The sequence below is a fragment of the Macrobrachium rosenbergii genome, chromosome 1 (genome assembly GCF_040412425.1).
Source record: "Macrobrachium rosenbergii isolate ZJJX-2024 chromosome 1, ASM4041242v1, whole genome shotgun sequence".
Lineage (NCBI taxonomy): Eukaryota > Metazoa > Arthropoda > Malacostraca > Decapoda > Palaemonidae > Macrobrachium > Macrobrachium rosenbergii.
In genome coordinates this window covers 17081067-17100303 of record NC_089741.1, presented here as the reverse complement: position 1 = coordinate 17100303, position 19237 = coordinate 17081067, and the positions used below count along the sequence as shown (strand labels likewise).

The following is a 19237-nucleotide window of genomic DNA, read 5'->3' as shown; positions in this document are numbered from 1 at the left end:
ACTCCTGATGCCCTTTATGTCCAAGCTCAGCCCCGATAGGAAGGGGGGTTGAGAATGGGCGAAATATAAAATGTCAAAAATGTTGGGCAATGTAATTGAAGCAACTATCTTTAACAGGAAAAGAAGAAGGTAAAACAGTTTTTATCCCATGGATACCACTCATTCCGGCAGATCTCCCATTCAACTTTAAGAGATTGCAGTTTCCAGTGAGACTTGCGTTCTCGATCACTATCAACAAGGGACAGGGACGGTCTATTAAGTACTGTGGAATGGATTTGAGATCATGCTGTTCCCACGGACAACTTTTATGTTGCTTGCTCAGGGGTGGGTTCACCCAAGAATTTATTGATTCTTGCTGCTGATGATGAAACTAAAACTGATTACAATCAAGTTTTTTTATTACAGTAGCATTATAGTGAATTTGTGAAAGATTTTATTGTCTAATAAAAGGTTGGAATAAATAAATATCTGGGTGCGTTCTACATTTTGGGTGTGTTCTACGCTTTGAGTTTTAACTGTGCAACACCGGGTACATCAGCTAGTGTATATAATTATGTATATATATATATATATATATATATATATATATATATATATATATGTATGTATATCTCTTATTACTGCTTACTTTCTGCTCAATGAAGTTCATTTACTAAGAGAAATCAATATTACACAGGCTAGAACATTACACTTCACTCATCGAATGGCGATAACGAAATGTATTGTACGGACATACAACACATTCAGAGTAGAAAATGAATGATTCGTGTAATTTAGGATATAAAACCACGCACGGGTACTTTCTGCCATTCAGGGCTTAAGACACGGTAAAGAGGAGTTGGAGTGGTTGGTCAACAAAATAAAGCGATCCAAAAAATAAATGGGATGAAGAACATGGATCTTAAGAGATCTTAGAGAGGTTGGACAGGAAGATGGGGATTGAGAATGGATGTAAAGTAAGCGGCGGAAAATTGGATGCAGCAGCTAGGTGCTGCAGGGTCGCTGCAAACACCCTTTAGTAATGCCTGCAGTATACGTCATGACAATAGTGTTACCACCTACTTTCTCCTCTGCCTTTGACTCCCAACTAAACGGTGGACATTTACATCTGAGTCAACTGGGTGAGTAGTAAGCATGAATCCAAGCCCAGAGACCCAACTGAAATACCCAGCGCCGTACTCTACTCATGAACTTCAGTGCCCCCTTAAATGTTACATGACAATTAAATAAACAGAAATTGGTCTTAAGGTTTTTCTATTTCTTTGGTTGTTTCTCTAGTGCTGTTAATCTTGGTGGAGTAGTAGGTTGTAGCGAGAAAAAACCTTTGATGAAACCAGTGATAAAAGTTGTTATGAATGCTACTTGACAGAGAGAGAGAGAGAGAGAGAGAGAGAATATTTATGTGTAATTTATATTTGTGCAATTTACTGCAAATGTGACCACTTTCATGCCAGCCAAAATATTTGAATATAAAAGATCTTTTACAAGTAGATGATAAGAAATAAGATCAGTTCCAACAGATCACTTTTGGAATTCAATTTCTTTTGGTGCAGTCTAAACAAAAAGGTTGTGTCCAGAGGGAGAGAATTGCGTCTGATTTTTTGCGGAATTGTGAAGGTGGGTAATGGACACGCTCCTGCCATCTGTCCAAATAATCCAGCAGGTATGTCACCACTTCCTTGTATCTGAAAAGGAGGTATTATTATTATTATTATTATTATTATTATTATTATTATTATCATTATTATTATTATTATTATTATTATTATTGCTGAAGGTTAGAGTAAAAAAAAATTTCGACATACTGTATATGTAATATCTCTACAGAAATTATGTGAAGCCAACAATTTACTGTAGATTTCATTCTTCATTCCTCCTGCATATATTAATTAAACTATTAGTAGTCACAATCGGAGCCATAATAGTAGTAACATTAGTATAAGAATGGCCGTATTAACAGCAGTGCTAACAATAGAAGTAGTAACATTTTTACTCTACTTGCAATATCTTCATCATTTATACAGTAGTATTAAAGTAGTAGTAGTAGGAAGCTTAACTATATATGAAAAACTACGAGTCATCGTACAAAAAATGATCTTACTCCTCTGTGGCCGACGAAATAGGATCGTCTTCGTAGGGATCACTAGATAGATCGAACAGCAGCGGCTTGTCTGTCAGGTCAGTTACAGATTCATCAAAGCAGGAACACAGGTTCATAATTCCCCAGCCACACTGATGGCTACCCTCCGGAAACTTGTGTTTCTTGATGTACATTTTGTATACGTGGCCATCTTGCAGAAAGAGAAAGTGTTAAGCATAATGGTCAAAGTAAGGAACTTTAATTCATTTCAACAAATTCTTGGATAATGCCTCGCAGTTAAGCTTAGACTTCATAAACTATGAGTCCAACTCTTTTCAGTGACCTGTTGGCTCCAACATTAAAAGAAGCTGGTGTTGTAGGACCTCTGATAGCACAGGCCTATTTTTACAGTGGTTTGTTTTCTTTAAAACTTGCTATAAACTAGGAATCCCACTTATATGCCTATCAATTTCTGCACGAAGTCGGAAATTGTGCTCAAAAAGTATACTTGAGTTTTGTGTCTCGTCCGCCTGACTAGCAAACTTCCTCAGAGTCTACATCTACCACCGAATGGGTGAAAAGGCGAAAGTGCATAGAGAGGCTTTGGAAGATTTTTTTAAACTTGTCATAATATATTTACAACCTGAAGTTCTTGTGTGATAGTTCCCAAATGTTTATTACCATACTAGCAACTTTTAAGTTAAAATCTGGTCTCCCCATCCCCATGAATACTCAGTATCAATGTTCCCCTCACCCACAATCAGCCATTTGTTTAATTTCTTTTAAATATTTGTTGTTCATTCTTTCTGCACAATTATTACATATATAAAGATGCAGAAATATATTTTTAGCTATTCACTTGCAACAACAGGAATTTATGACTGTGAGTTTTTCTGTTGGTATGAATCTAAAGTTATTTATTTCAAATGTAATTCGCCATCTACTTTAATGTGAAATGTGGATGAGGTTTGAAATTTTACAGTAGAATACAGTAATGGTGTGAAATATAGTAAAACTTTAAATTTTCACACTTGTATTTTGACGAGTACACACCCCTGAGTGTTCTTAAAATTAATCAATATTGTAGGACTTCCAAAAGTTATGTCAAAAATTCATACTCAGAGGAAAATTGAAAAGCTCAGTATCATTATTTCAGCACTGCCTATGAGAAAAGGAAATTGACCAAAATGTTACCTTTAGCCCATCTGACAGCATGAATAGACCGCTGACAATGGTGGATGAACACCCTTGCAGTCTGTGGTTCCCCTCGCATCAGCAAACTGGCGATGCTTACACCATCTATTTCCTGTGGCAATAATTTGTAGATCCATTTCAGTATAACAAATTTTTAAAGTTAATTTTATTTTTCCGAGTTATACAAACCGAAGTCTTACCTATATGAAATATCCTTCAGTGCACGTTGGAACAGCCATAGAACTGGGAAAACAAGGAGGGTAACCTGGTGGATACGGAAGGAGAGAGGCAGTTACCCCCAGGAGCCCAGGAACTATGTAGGAAGCAAATAATTCACAGTACCAAGACAACTTCAAAGAGATTGCCATGTTGGTGGGTAACATTTTCTGGCTAATCATAAGTAATGGGTTCAGCGAAGGCTCTACCTTATCTCTCCTTGTTAAAAAAGGAGAGACAGTGGGAAACACATTCTAGCCTAGTAGAATAGGCGCAGGTCGTGTACTTACTTTTATCTCATTCACTTCCAGCATGCACATTGGCCCACGTAAGCTCAGGAAGGGAAAATGAAAGGAAGGAAGGGGGACAACCATTCATTCCTTTATTCACTCCCAAATAATAATGTACAGTACCCAGCTGGAACTCAGCAATTACACCACTTGCTGTGCTGCTACTATGGGTCCCCAGGAGATGATGTCAAGGGACTTATGGATGACATATCTTAGGTAGAATGAGGTGAAGGTGGTCTGATTATGCCAGACTCCAGCCATCACTACATGATGAACGGAAATGTTCTTCCAAAAGGCAAGAGACAGTCCTATACCCTTAACTTCATTAGCTCTCAGACAGAAATGATGGACAGATTCTTTGGAAGAGGATTGGTATGCCCATGTTATTTATTCATGAAGCCAGAAGGCAGGTGTGTTCCTGGACACCTTCCTGCACCAACCAGTGCTAACAAAGTCTCCTGCACTTTGGCCTCAATGAGCAAATTCTCATCCAGGTCTCCACCAAGAAAGTCTCAGAGGGAAGACATTGAGAAACTTGCAACTTTTGTCAGGTTTTCAGGGATTCTGAGTCTTACCATGAATTCTGGCAAAAAAGGGAAAGAGAGGGAACCCACCACTCTTCACCAAAGCCAGGGCCAGTAAGAACATGAATTTTGAGGTTAGGTCTCTATCCAAGGATCAAGACAAGGGCTTATATGGGGTAACCATGAGGTTACAAAGAACTACTACGACATCCCACTCCAGGGGACAAAGCTCCCAGGGAAAGACTAACCGCTCAAAGTTTCTCATCAACATGGCCAACTCACCTGAGATGAAGATGTCAAAACCATTCAACCAAAACACCTGGGAAAGAGCTACATGGTAAGCCTTCACAGCAGAGATTGAGAGACACTTATCTCAGTGAAGAAAGATGAAGGAATCTGCTATTCATTAAATAGAAATTCCAAATGGAGAATAACCCCTTTTATGACACCAATCATGAAAGATGACCCATTTTCTTTGGTATACATTTGTTGAGGAGCAGTGAAGTACCCATACTTTTGACTCACTGCCTGCAAGAAAGCCTCTCTCTCACAGGAGATGCTGGATAACCTCCACCCATGAAGATGAGGGGACTAAATTTCTTGATATTTATAATGTGAGGCTGACACAGGAGGGTGGGCCAGAGAAGTAGATTTCTAGGTGCTTTGACCAGAGAGTCAGCAGATCTGCATACTATTTGGAGTGTAGCCAACATGGGGCCACCAGAATCATTAGGTAGATAAGACTGAACGGGGAAGATGTATCCATCCAGGCTGTCTCACAGATGTTGAAATGCATTTTCTATTGCTACCTGCAAGTTTGGGCCTGGGAGCAAAAGATGGAAATTTTTCTGTTCAATCTTATGTTCCCACTACCTGACCTTGATGGCCAAGTTGAACCGCCAGGATGTTCCTCTTTCCTAGGATAAACTTGGCTCTCAAGTCAAGAAGCCAAACAGCCGCCAACTCTTGCATCGAAAAGCCTAGTTAAAATAGAGCCCAGGATACTGTGTCCCCCTCACCCCTTGTTTGTTGATGCATGCCACTACAGTGATGAGCAACCACACCACTAAATGAATACCACAGAGTACCCATGGAGGTTGTTCTGAAAGTACTGGAGTGTCAGCCATGTAGCTTTCATTTCCAAAACATTGAAGTTCTGGGTCCAGACTCATGAAACAAATTCTCCGCTTAGCTAAGTGTGCACCCCACCCTCTATTCGATGTAGCTAAGAACAGGAGCATCTCTGGAGGAGGAGAGCTCAGAGATATTCTCTGGAACAGGTTGAAGTCATGCCAACTTGCTAGATCCTCCTGCATATCACTATTTAGAGACTAGATGGTGAGGCTGGTCTTTGGAGGAGGACCAATTCTGCTTCAGTTGCCACTGAAGGGAATAGTGACTCAACCATGAGGAACAAGCTTTCCCTGGGACAAGAGATGACCCAGAAGCACTAGCTACTGCTGAGAGGGTTGATCCTGCCTTGACAGGAGCTGAAGTGCAGAATGTAGAGTGCATCCAGACAGGAAAAAACTGGGCAGGCTCTCACTGCTAGTGTCCAGGAGCATGCCCAGGTACCTGATCTGATGCTGCTTAGGGAAGAGGTCAAACTTTCTCCGGTTGTTATACTAAGATCATGGCAAATGGCTAGAAGACACTGTTTTTTTCTGTAGAAAACACTTCCTGGAGGGAGCAAGAATCAGTCAGCTATCCAGAAGAATGCCTTTCGAGTGAGCCCAAGCTGAGGCCAGGGTGAACACCTGAGGGACTGTTGCCAGACTGAAGCACAGAGCCTTGAGCTGGAACACCATTCCATTGTAGACAAAGTGTAGGAACTTTCTTGAATCCTAATGGATGGGGATGTAAAAGTAAGCATCCTGAGATCAATCAAGATCATGAAGTCACCCTCTTTGATGGACTCTTAACACAGAACAAGCAGTCTCCATTGTGAAGGAGTGATGAATGTACCTGTTCAATGTTGAGAGGTCAATGACTGGTTTCTAACCTCCTGAGGCCTTCTCTACTAGAAAGAGAAAGCTGTAAAATTCCAGAGACTAGCGATCTATGATCTTGATGGGACCTTTTTTCATCATTATTTTGAACTCTACCAGTAAGGAATGAGGCATCAGCAAATCTGGAGAGTAACAGAATGGGAGTCTAACAAAGGAGGGCAATTGTTTTTTTATGAGAATCCGTATCCATCGTGCAGGACAAACACCACCCGAACATATGCTGTATGTTGCTGCCACACTGTCCAATGATGGGACAAGTAAACCCTTGCCTGTGGCAGTGGAGGAAGGGAATCACCATTCTCAGCAATTTCCTCATTTTTCTTTCCCTCTTTCACCACCTCTTGGATGGACAAGGGAAGGGGGACCTCAAAGGGCTAAAAGGTTCTTAGACAGTGAAGATGTCTGCTGTTCTTGCCTGGGATTCTGAGTTGAGGCTTTCTTTGCAAACCTGAAGTGGAGCATTTTTCTATATCCAAAGGCTTTGCAGAGGGCATTTTTCATCCTTGAGGCAGTTTGTTACAGCTGCAAATGAGAAAAGGGTATCTCAGGAATCCTCCCAGCACACCTCCATGGCTGTATCAACTTAGCCCATAAGGAAAGCAAGCTGATACTCAATGAGAGGCTGTTTTTTGTGTGATACCTGGCAAGAGAGCAGGGAGAGAATGGAGCCTCCCTACTGGAGAACCAGTTTTGCCCACTGGTTGGTAACTTTGAGTGCAAAGTAGGTAAGGGCCTTCCGGTTGACATAACTAACCTTCTAACTTTGAAACAGACATCCATGGAAAATTCCTTCATGACAAGGGTGGTGAGGAGACACATCCAGAGGTCTAACCAGGATACTGCATGGAAGGAGGCCATGGTGACCAACTCTAAATTATTGGCCTTGGAGGCATTAAAGGAAAAGCCCTCCTGATGGAGTCTGTCAAGAGGAAGGTTATTAGGTGGCAAACTGATGCATCAAGCCAGAGTAGGGATCTTTAACATCCTCCAGTATGGCAAATTTCATTTGTTGTGTCAATGGAAGCAGGAGCAGTTTACTTGTTCTGCTGGTTGTTAGGGAACTTCCTGACACACTAATTTGGGTGTTCGCCACTGCCAAAACACTACGAAACAACTTAGACCATGGTGACCTTAAAGGTCTCACCTCTGGAGCAGAAACCAATAACTGCTCCAAGGATGCAGAGGTCACTAACGTTATTTAGTTCACAAATGAGCAAGATAGCCTCTAGAAACTGCTGTTCTAATTTGGCCTGAAGGGGTTCTGCAGGGGAAGGTCGCTCGGCACACAAAGGATTTGCCAGCTGGCCTTGGTCTTGTCCCTTACTAGGTAAATGTTAATCATGGAAAGCTGATGAGAACCAGTAGGGCTGCACTCTGAACAAAATTTGGGTTTTCCTTTTGAAGCAGCACAATTTCAGTAATCAGCAGTAAAGGGTACAGATAGAAAGTTGGGGGAGGAGTGAGAGGTAGTGCTGGCTCTCATAAGAACAAGATTTTCATCCAAGGGAGGTAGAGGGGAGCTGAGATCTCCAGAGTGACAAAGAACCTGTTTAGAGGGGAGCGGAGGAGAGCACAAGCACACTGAGTGAGGAGGCAGTGAAGAGCCTTTCCTATGGGCACCCAAAGGAAAGCGATAGGGAGAGGTTTGTCTACTACTCTGATGCTGCCAGTAGGAGAACCAAGAGTGGCTCAAAGGGTGAGCAAGCTGCGTGGGCTGACCCCACAGTGGCTTATGAGAGCTGCATGGAGACGAACTACCCAACGACAGGACCTGACCCTTGGCCAGAGACCCGGAACAGGGAGGAGGGGAAAGTGCAGCACTTTCCCGACGTAGCCCAAAGGTGCATGGTGGGAAGGTGAAGGAGCAGGGCTCCTGCCCAAGTGGTAAAGTGATGAAGCACTGCCTCTGTGCCAGAAACCCTTGGGTGTGACCTGACAACTCTGTTCCACTGATGACAGGAGGAGCAATGGGACAAAGTCTGCCTAAACCTCTCCCTTCAGGACTTGGACATCTTTTTCTTCTTTTTCTTATGGCAATGTGATGAGTTTCAGCAGGAGGAGGAGGAAGATGACAATGATGAGGAGGAGGAAGATGAAGAGGAAGAGTGACAGTACTGCTTCTCCTTCCTTATGGACATATAACTAGATTTGAATTTATTTTATCGTTTTAGTAAAATTTTATCAATGGGATCCTATTCATATATTCTATGCACTGACAATATGCTAAGTTTCATATAGTTTTTAATCAAAATTTTCACATTTTTTCAGGAAAAAACCCATATTGAGCAGAAAAAACTTTCGGGCCCGTATGGCTATATCTTGAAATGAAATAATCTTGCCAAAATCAGAAAGCACTTGAAACAGAAGACGTAGAAGGGTGTAGAACAAAGGATAATGATAGGGAAATAGAATAGTAAAAAGGATATAGCAAAAAACAAAATGAAAAGGGTGGAGAATATTATAGGAAAATAGTCTTCATGAACAATGATTTTCACAAGTTAAATTGATCAGGTGAATATGATTGATTTTTTCCAAGTGGATTAGCTACTCCAGAAAGAAAATATAATGAACTCAGTGATTTATAAACACTTACTCTTGCAGGCAAGTTAGGAAGGAGGTCATGTATCTGGGGTAAGTTAGCTAGGTCAAGTATGGTCGGCAACATATCCAACAGTGAGGTGGGCTCGTGGATGCTGACAGAAGATGGGATGTGCCCTTTCCATCTGTAAATTCCAGGTACCCTGATGGCACCCTCCGATGCACCTTGACCTTTTCCACCTGATAAGGAAAGATTTGAAGAGGATATTGGTCATCAACAATGGTGGAACAGAAATTGTCATTATACCCTTTTTTATTGTAATTCTCTTCAACACATACATGGGGAGATGCAGGAGAGGTAAACCACCAGGAGAGTTGATCCACTCCCTCCAACTTTGATTTCCAATTATATTTGGGTAACATTGCTGCCCTCTGTCGGCAGCATATATTATTTCTGCCATTCTCGCTCATAAAATTAGCTGATCAACAACATGGAGCACTAGAAGATGAGTTTCTAAAGAGAAAAAAAGTGGATTTCATTGTCATAAGTATGACCTTTTTTGTTGGTGTGTTAACTGCAGTTAGTCCCAGTGCTGTATGTGCAAAATGTTTACTTTGGAATTCAATTTTTTCATGGACTTTTTCATCTTTGTCATAGCACTGCTTCACTGAGATTTAGACCAAAAATGAAAACAGGTGACTATCGGGAGAGATGAGCCACTGTTACTGAGGAGAGTTGAACTCACTTGCTGTTGAGCATAGCTATTCATATTGATATCTTCCACATTAAAGAAAACAGTGCTACAAGAATACAAACACTAAGACAGCGGGGGTAGGGGGTTCAATACAGATGTTCATTCAAGGGCAGCAGAAGCTGTTGAAGGTGGCCTTAGCATTCAGTCAGCAGCAAAAATATGATCTTTTCTCCAGCAATGGAATGTCGGTTGGCCTTGCACAGTAAAGACTTAGTAGCCAATTTTCGTAGAATATCAAAAGATAAATGCTGCAAGTTAACAAACAAATATGCCATTCAAAATAACGAATATGTATCTGCCAGTCAAAAAAAAAAACAGCGAAATAGCGGGACAAGCATTTTTTTGTAATCTCGTAGGTTAACGATAATTATTTTCTCTCCCTCGTAACCAAAGTGATGATTATCAATGCCATTTCTGCGAGGTGACAACATAAAAAGTAATAAACGTAGAATATTGAAAATGAAAATCATATTAAGAAAATGGCCTTACAGAAATTAAAGGCAGCATCCTTATTTTTATGGACAAGATATTCCTAAAATGCTAATTAAATATCTATAGAACAGCCTTCTTTCAGTACCAAAGAGAAAAGGTACACTTAAACGTATAATACAGTAATGACCAAACCTTTTTAACCAAATTTAAAAGTTTTTCTGCAGACTAGATTACCCATATGTGAAATAAAAATAACAAAGAAATCTTGAGATACTTATTCCATCAGTCGTTTACCTTTAAAGAGACCATTGTGTCCGCCAACGCGGTGGCCTTCATTGTCTACACATTCCAAGTGGCCTCCGTGATCAGACAAGAAATAAACAATGGTGGTCTCATCGAGGTTGTGCTCTGTAAGGGCAGCCATGATTGCTCCAATACCTGCATCCATTTCTTCTACATTATCTCCATACCTGGAATAATAGGAGGGGAATGACTCGTAACTAACATCAATATGAAAAGTGATGTTCATAATTGTAATAAGTATTGAAAATTTATTCTCCACCCTTGAAATAACATGGACAACTCCATACCTAAAGTACAGGGAAAACTACTTCAAAGCAGACGCTTCTCCACTGACGAACTTTCAAGTTACGAACTTTCAGAGATAAGAACAACCGAGATTGTAAATTAAAATTGTGTTCGGAGTGCTCTATTTCCCACCTGTAAGTTCAAATTTTCTATTGTCTGCCTCTGCTTAGGTACAATTTTTGCCACTACCCATGCTGAACAACACCTTAGCTGACACCAGACTCTCGAATCTACGCAAGTGATAAGATGTCATCTGTTGTGCTTCGATTTGGATGATTTTATTGTGAAATAATGAGCCCATCCTTTTTCTGTCATGGCTAGTGGTTCTAGGTATTTTGACTCCCAGAACTTTGATCCGGTAATTTAACTCCTGTATTTTGACTCCCGGTAAACTGAAATTCGATTTTGTTAACACCCGGTAATTTGACCCCCTAGATAAATAAATAGCTTATTTAGGGAGCATATTTTTTCAAATAGCTTAGGGCAATTACCTTATTTAGAAAATGGAAATGACATAATTTGATTGTTTAGTAAGCAATATTGACGAGACAGGTCTGTTCTGGAAAACAAAAATGCCACATAAATCATACATCAACTGTGAGGTGAAGATGGTGCCAGGATATAAGGCAGTCAAGGATAGGCTGACTTTACTGCTGGGTGGCAACGCATCGAGAGACTTGATGCTAAAGCCGCTCTTAGTGTACTGTATTTTGCTGCAAATACATGGGCACTCAAAAACGTCACAAAAGGCTCTCCATCCGTAATCTGGATGTCCAGTAACAAAGCTGGGCGATTCTTGCTGTATTTGAAGACTGGTTTTCCATCTTTGTTTCCGAAGTCAAGCGCTACTACTGAGAGCATGGGATTCCTTTCAAGATTCTCTTAATTTTGGATAATGCCCCAGGGCACCCACCGCACTTAGATGATTTCCATCCGGATGTGAAAATTGTTTATTTACCCCCAACACAACTTCACTCATTCAGCCGATGGATCAAGGCGTAATAGTCAATTTCAAGAAATATTACACTCTCCATACATATAGGCAAGCACTGAAGGAAGTGAATGACCCTGATGTGACCTTATGTGACTTTTGGAAGGGTTACAACTTTTATAATTGCTTCAAGAATATTGATACTGCATGGCGTGAAGTAAGTGACATCAACATGAATGGAGCATGGAAGGCTATATGCACATAGTTTGTCAATGATTTCAAAGGATTTAATCAGAAAGAGGAGACAAAGGGACTCATTAACAGTCTTGTTGAAATAAGTTAAAAGCTATAGCTTAACGTAGGGGAAGAGGACTTTGAAGAGCTGTTTGAGTCTCATTCAGAGGAGTTGACGAATGAGGATTTAATGGAACTGGAAGAACTGCAAAGAATAGAAGAAATGAAGGAGAAGAAAAACTTCTGCCTTTAAAGAAGTTTGAAACAAAATTTATTACTGTGGGGTTTTCTCTCATAGAAAAACCTTTAAATATTTTTGGGAATCAGGATCCAAATGTTGAGAGATTCTCAAAAGCAGCAACAACCAGCAACGATGCTATCCATTGTTATCGTACCATATACAATGAAAAGAAGAGAAAAACAATGCAGACTTCCTTAGACAAATTCTTCAAACCAGTGCATTAACCTCAAGAGCCTCCCCACCTCTGTTGACTGCTTCCTCTCCAAATGAAGAAGAAAGTGATGCCAATGAAATCCTTGCCGAAGAAGACATTGACGTTGAATAAAGTACTCTATAAGTTGTACTGTTATCACAATTTATTTAGGTTTTATGTATCATTCGTATTAATAAAGTACTCTTTAAAATACAGTACTGTATGTGCAGTATATTGTGTTTTAGGATAAAAAACATACAGTATTGTACGTATTGACTTTACGTATATCATATTGTACTTAGGAACAAATCAAGATTCAAACAGCTGTTTGGAACGTAACTAGTTCGTAAGTAGAGGAGTGTCTAAAATAAGGAAGGAAGGGGTGTCGCATTATCTACCTAGGAAATATTTAGAATCTAAAGATTATTGCTTTTGGGGAGAAAAATTTTCCCCATAGTGGGAAATTGACATCAATAATCTTCATAAGCATGAAAATTTTATATCTCTATAAGAATTTGCTCGGGAGAAATGATGAACTGCTGTAAAGATTACTAAAATTATCTCAGTAATGGAAAGCAGTAAGGCGCAATATCAGAAGTTCTTGTAATATGTAATACATAAATGAAATAAAAGGGAAATACAACAGATGAAATTACAAAATTATCTCCAGAATATGGGTTAGGAAATCAAGAAATTACTGCTATATAAGCAGGGCACATTATCTCATGAAATGAGGTAGGTTAACGTCACCTTCAGTAATGAGAGATGTGGAATATCATTCTTCTAAATGACATACACATGATACATTCACATGTTCATCAGTGCAATAAGTTGCAGAAACTTATCTCAAGAGGTAGAGAAATTATCTACAGAGCTGAATTAGGTAAGAAAATTTGTTTACGTTACGAAAGTAAGAACCGAAGTTCAAGCAAACCCTGAAAATATCACAACAGCTTACTCTAATGCTAAAGTTTAAGAAGTCAATAAATACATACTTACATACCTAAAATTGTAGGAATAACTTATCCTTTAGTTGCATTAGATGAAATTATTCTTATTAGCATAACGTAAATTAAACAGTTATTTTACAATAAGCAGGTGAAGAACGATATTAGTAAAATTCCTTTTTAATTCGGGTAATGGATGCATTAATCACACAAATTTTTATATGAAAAGATATAATCAAATAAGGAAGGCTATAAAAACCGTACCTTCCGTGTCTACTCTTGCCAGCCATGGATGGATGAGTAAACATGGGCGTGTGAACATGTCCGAACGAGTGGTAGAGAAAGAAGGGACCATCGCCATGTGCATGATCAGCAATAAACTTCACTGAAAAACTCACTAGATTTTGCATGAGACCGTCAAGTTGAAGTGGTTGTTCTATTACTTGGTTGTCATACATAAGAAGTCCATTCATGAATTGATCCAGCCATGGTGATACCTGCAGATTTTGTCGTTATGGATAATGGTACATAGCTTGAATCTGTATTATATTCCCTGGTTTCGTTTATGTAGGACATAGCCCAGTGTAGGGTGTATGTCCAGACTGGCTCGCCTTATAGTTTTGACAACATTGTTATAATTTTCACCTTCGTTTCCGCCGTGAATGTTCAGAGCAAAATCTCTTCCTCTGTGATGAAGTCAACTTCTGCTCCATCAGTTTATGGTTATTGGAAAATACAGTCATTCTAAATATGAAAAGGAGGCACTAACCGAGTGTCAGAATTTATAGCATGAGTTATCGTTTCCTAGTGAAATAATATGGTGGTATTTTAGAAACTTTTGATAAACTGCATTTTTAGGGATCATTTTGTGATTCATGTGTTTGATACTTTAAGGCTAGAATGTTACAAAAACACTAATTCCATGAGAGTTGCGAGCCTTCAGGCTATTTTCAGGAAATACCTCTGAGCAAACAATCCATGTTTTTAATTGATAAAGCTAAAGGAAGTTATGGGAAGATCTATGAAATTTCTTAACACTCTACAAATCTTCGACAGACTTAAGATCATGCATTTTTGAATTCTGGGAGATCCATGGAGCCCAACGAAAGTTAAATGGATATCATTAAAATCTTCACCTCAAAATGATTTTGATGATTTGTTAATTTGGTATCACTGGATTATACTTTACAAGTTTAAAGAACAAAGAGACATACAGATACTATAATTGAATGTAGCACTATTATTATATTGGCAAATTTCAAAATCTGCATTTTTCTTAACGTACAAACCTGAAGTTCTTTACATAGGATTTAGCTTTTTAGTGCGAGCTGGAAATAACCATTTAAAATTACTGACAAGGTAGCTAATTTTTGACAGGTACGTGAAAGCCGTTCCCACCTGTCAGTCTGCACTCCACTTTGCATTCCAGTCCACATGGCAGATGAGAGAGGTGGCTGAGGTTGGCCATTCATGTAAAGAACTTCAGTTTGGTATGTTAGGAAAAATACAAATTACTTTTAAAATTTCATATTTATTCCTATACAAATGCAAATCTTTGTTCTTCACATAGGAGAATTTCCCCCATTAGTGGGAGGAAATCTGGGTACTCTCTGAACTGACTGGTAGTTTCACCCAACCTGGAAATATCATCTTCGTGGTCCAACCGACAGGAGCAAGGGAAGGGTGACCCAGCACCGCCAGCCTGCTGCACATATGGGATGTTGCAGGTGGTGGATTTCTTGGCTACTTAGCAATGAGTTTCAAATATGAAACCAATGGGTTTGTTTCACTGCCTATCCATTTATTTTGTTACCATACACCTGAAACAGAAGCATCTCTGGGGGAATAGGCCTGAGAAGCACTCCCATTGTGAGGTTCCTGTCATCCAGCCACCAGGCTAATTCTTCCCTTTCCTTCTCTGAGAGAACAGAAAAAAATGAGGGTCTCTCACCAGAGACCAGAACTCCTTCAGTCTCCACTACAGAGACTGGAGGTGAAGCTGCCCATGAGGGACCAGCTACTCCAAGGATGACAGGTGCCTAGAACAACCTGCCACTGATAAAATGGTTTGTTCTTGACAAGACAGGAACTTGCATACCACCTCCTTGAATTTGCTGATGCAAGAGTCCAAAGGAAACACGCTCACTGCTCTGTGCCTATCAGAATTCCAAGGTACTTTATCCTCTGCTTTGGAGTGAGATCCAACAAAACTGAAGACATTCCCTGTCCTGTAGCTACTACAGCAGTGACCTTGCCAAGACTAGCCAGTTGTTGAGATACCTCAAAAGATGTATCATGTGCAAATAGGCCCAAGCTGACACAAGTGTGTACACTTATCTGAACACTTTGAGGGGGTGGCAGTCAAAAGCCCAAAACAAAGTGCCCTTAATTGATAGACCTCCCCTCTGAGGGTAAAGCAAAGGTACTTCCGAGAGGACTGATGGACAAGTATTTGAAAATACACATCCTTGCAGTCCACCAAAAGCATGAAGTCACCCTCTCTGATAGAGTGATCGCCACTCTGTATCACTGCCATGTTGTCAAAGGCTGAACAGACAATCTCGCCCCCCTCCACTATCAGCAGTGGGTAGGGAGGAATGCTGCCCTTAGCATCCTCCTCCCTTCTCCCCTTCCTAAAGAAGATGGGAATCTGAAAGAAGAGAGACAGAGCTGCCTTTACCACAGGGGCAGAAGCAGCCTGGGGTCCTCTATGGGAAGCAAACGAAGCCTGGGACTTCCTCTGCCCTGAAGAGAATGGGGCCAGATGACCCAGAATGTTTGGCTGTAGCACTTCTCAAAGGCTGGTGGGCCTTCAGGACACTGCTGGACAATGGAGGATGTCATTATTTCCATACACCCTCTCCACTGTGGCATCTACCTTGTTCCAAGGGAAGAGAGAGGTAGACCCCAAAACTGGTCCACCTATGAATGCCAATACCGACACTGCCGATGTACCTTGCAGGTTGGGATAACACTTTATCCTGCTTCTGCATGGATAAACTGGCACACAGTTTTGCTGTCTAGAGGGCTAGGTGGGTAATTGCCCTACCTCCAGACAGCAGTCATCTCTTGAGGGAAGCATCTTCCTCAGGTCTATGATACCCCAAAGAATATGTAATTTTGCCACCATGCAAGACCAGCTGTCCAACCAGGATACAACTTGGAGCACAAAGATGGTCTAGCAAAAGGCCAGGAGACAAATAAATCAGAGCACTGCCATAGGTACACAGTATTCCCTCAGTTGAGCCAAGGGTTGAGGAAGTAGCTTACTAGACCAGCTGGATCTAAGCAAATTTTCCTGCCCAGAAACCAGAAAAATTACCTGATCCAAGACCCTGTGAGTTAGCTGGGGCCATGGCAAGCCAATCACTGGCCTGGCTCTCTCTGAGAGCTCAGATGCTTCTTGATGGCTGAAAAGATGTCTGTGGATGAGCCTATGGTTCCTCCCTCAAGATCATTTTGCTCACAGATGAGCCATATGACCTTTTGGGAACACCTCTGCACCTCGAGGGTGTCCAGGTCCTGGGGTAAAGGACTCTCAGGTCCCTCCAGTTCCTGGTCTCCCTATGACACTTCTTGCAGGCAAGAGGAGCCCCCAGGGGACCACTCCACCACTTAGGCATATGACCTACCCGGTCCTATGATTGACCAGGAACTTATGCCTCTGTTGGAGGGCTGGGATGAGAGTGCAAATTCTCGCAGTCCTTGTCCCCATACCTGTCAGACTTCTGCTTCTCAGGAACACCCACAGAAGACAAAGCATTAGTTGGGCAGTCCTATGCACCCTTGTCCGCTTTATAAAGGTGGGCCTCTTATCAGGTGAGCAAGGCTGAGGGCAGTTTTCAATCTGCTGTGACGACATTCTCCCCCGAACATGAACGAGAGCTGTCTTGTGTACATGCCACATCCTTCCAAGAAGCCATAGCTTCTGCAGGTGAGGACTGCAATGGGGACCTCCTCTTGTTAAGTCTTGGTGATGGGGCTGCTTGGCACATGTCACTATCCTGGGACCCCTTTGTTGTTCTCGTGGAAGAACATGAGGAGTAGGTGGAAGAATGAGGGCCTGCATGCTGAATTTCACATATTCTCGCTGGACCTTACTGGTAGGGTGCAATGCAGTCGGGGTGTGCATAACCTGCCTGGCTAGCCAGCCTGGCTAGCCAGGACGGTACTGGTATGCCTGGGTTCCAGGGAACCCTGGGTAGTAGTTGCACTGGTGCACAAAGCAATGAGTGCAGCAGTGCGCTTAGCACCACTAGCAGGGCCACTAGCATGAGCCTTGTCAGCAGGGCCGGTGCTTAGAATTGCAGGGCCCAATTAAAAAATTGAAAATTGATGTATGTTTTATATTTTGTGTAGTATACTTGTCTTAACCAAAAATAAAAAAAAATCAGATGCTTGATATACTAAGTATTGAAAGACAATATGAAAGTTTTAATTTTTAATACAAGGTAAGGCAATGACAAACATACTTTTTATACACAGGTCTTTTAGAAAGAGATTTTTCTGGCTTTTTTATTTGCAAAGTCTTTCAAAATAATTTCAAAGTCAATGGTTTTAGCAGTGACATTTTCTGTAGCTAGCATCGCCAAATTGTTTAGTCTCTCTTGTGAAATTGTTGACCGTAAGTATGTTTTAATTAGCTTGTTTTGAAAAGCTGCTTTCACCCGATGCAACTGTTACAGGCATTGTTAGGTAAATACTCAGAGCAATAAAGGAAATTCTGTAAATCTATTGTTTACTACCAGATATTCAAACATCTTGAGGCTTACTGACACTGGAGGGAAGAAAAGTTTTCAGAGCTTTAAGTTCTTTGGCCAAAGGATAGCCATCCATGTCTTGAGTTGTTTCAGCAAATACCTCTCCATCAGCACTCTGTTTTACTGTGGTGTTAGTTGAAGCTGCTTCAAGGTCTGCTATACATTTCCTTATTTCTGCCTTTTGTAAACTCTGAAGGTTATTTAGAATACAAATAAATTTACATAGCTTTTAAGTTGGTTAAATCTAGACTCCATAGATTGAATAGCTTGGTCTAGCACTAAGCTGAATTTTCTGGTAATATAGTATGCATAATAATGTGAGGAATAATATATACTTCCTCATTTTCCATTTTGTTTTTGGTAGCCATTTATTCTTCTTAGAATACAGAACAGGCTTCAAATGGTAACTCTGGCACAGTGCCCCCTTAAGGTGTGAGGCCCATGTTGATCATATTGGTCAGATAGGCTTAAAACCAGCCCTGCTTGTCAGTCTTCTTCACAGAAAAAGACTGACTTCTGGAAGCCTTATGAGACTTCGTGCAGGGAGAGCCAGATGTAGCTGCCTTCCTCTTCCACCACTTGGAAGCTTTGGAAGAAGAAGGTGAGGAGGCAGAAGAACCAAACAATGATGGCAGATAATAGCAATAACTTCCTCCTGTGCTTTGTTGATTTCTTCTTCTTGCCCAGTCCAACCAAGGTCAGTGCTGGGGAGATCATACAGAGGAGAACTGCCCCCTTAGGAAGACAAATCCTTTGGACACATTACATTGGGTGCATGCAGGGCTACAATATACTTGGGGGCAGTCAGAGAGCCAGTAAAAACTGTGATTATCAAAGTCATAACAGTTACAGCAGTAGTAGTCACTGTGATCACCTTCCCAGAGGAGAGATGGCCAAGCAAGGTTGAGATACTTGGCTCCCCAAAGAGGTCCAAGGAAGGCCAAAACTCCCTGGGTTTCTCAGCCTCTGATGCACCTGCAAAAGAAGTCAGGCTAGTGGGAAGCCTTCCTTCCACCCTAAGAGAGAATGCTCACTAGAAAACTCTCCCTCATAGCGGAAAGGACCTTCGAGAGAGATGCCAGGGTGGTTCCCCCATGGCGGCTCTCCAGTGGACGATCATTGGGAGTCAGTGAGGGGAAGTGACCTGTTAAGGGCTAGCAACTACAGGTGGAATCTTCGAAGTAGGAAGAAAAGTACCAAAAACCTGCTTAGTAGTCCCCTGCAGAGTGTTGCCCTCCAATGACACTAGGGAGACTTCTCTCTCTTCTTCTTCAGCACAAACTTCACTCATTGTTCGGATGGCCA

General features: G+C 41.1%; 1 protein-coding gene across 1 annotated transcript in view; it reads right to left on the bottom strand.

Annotated features, from left to right (window-relative positions):
* Positions 1-1392: 1392 nt before the first annotated feature.
* Positions 1393-19237, bottom strand: part of LOC136834025 (arylsulfatase H-like) — a 69258-nt gene continuing 51413 nt past the window's right edge. Inside the window, exons 7-12 of the mRNA XM_067096618.1 lie at positions 13437-13669; positions 10333-10508; positions 8907-9091; positions 3275-3386; positions 2102-2291; positions 1393-1685 (exon numbers count right to left, since the gene is read on the bottom strand). Coding sequence (XP_066952719.1) covers positions 1535-1685; positions 2102-2291; positions 3275-3386; positions 8907-9091; positions 10333-10508; positions 13437-13669 — 1047 coding nt within the window. The 3' untranslated portion in view covers positions 1393-1534. The remainder of the gene's footprint in view (positions 1686-2101; positions 2292-3274; positions 3387-8906; positions 9092-10332; positions 10509-13436; positions 13670-19237) is intronic.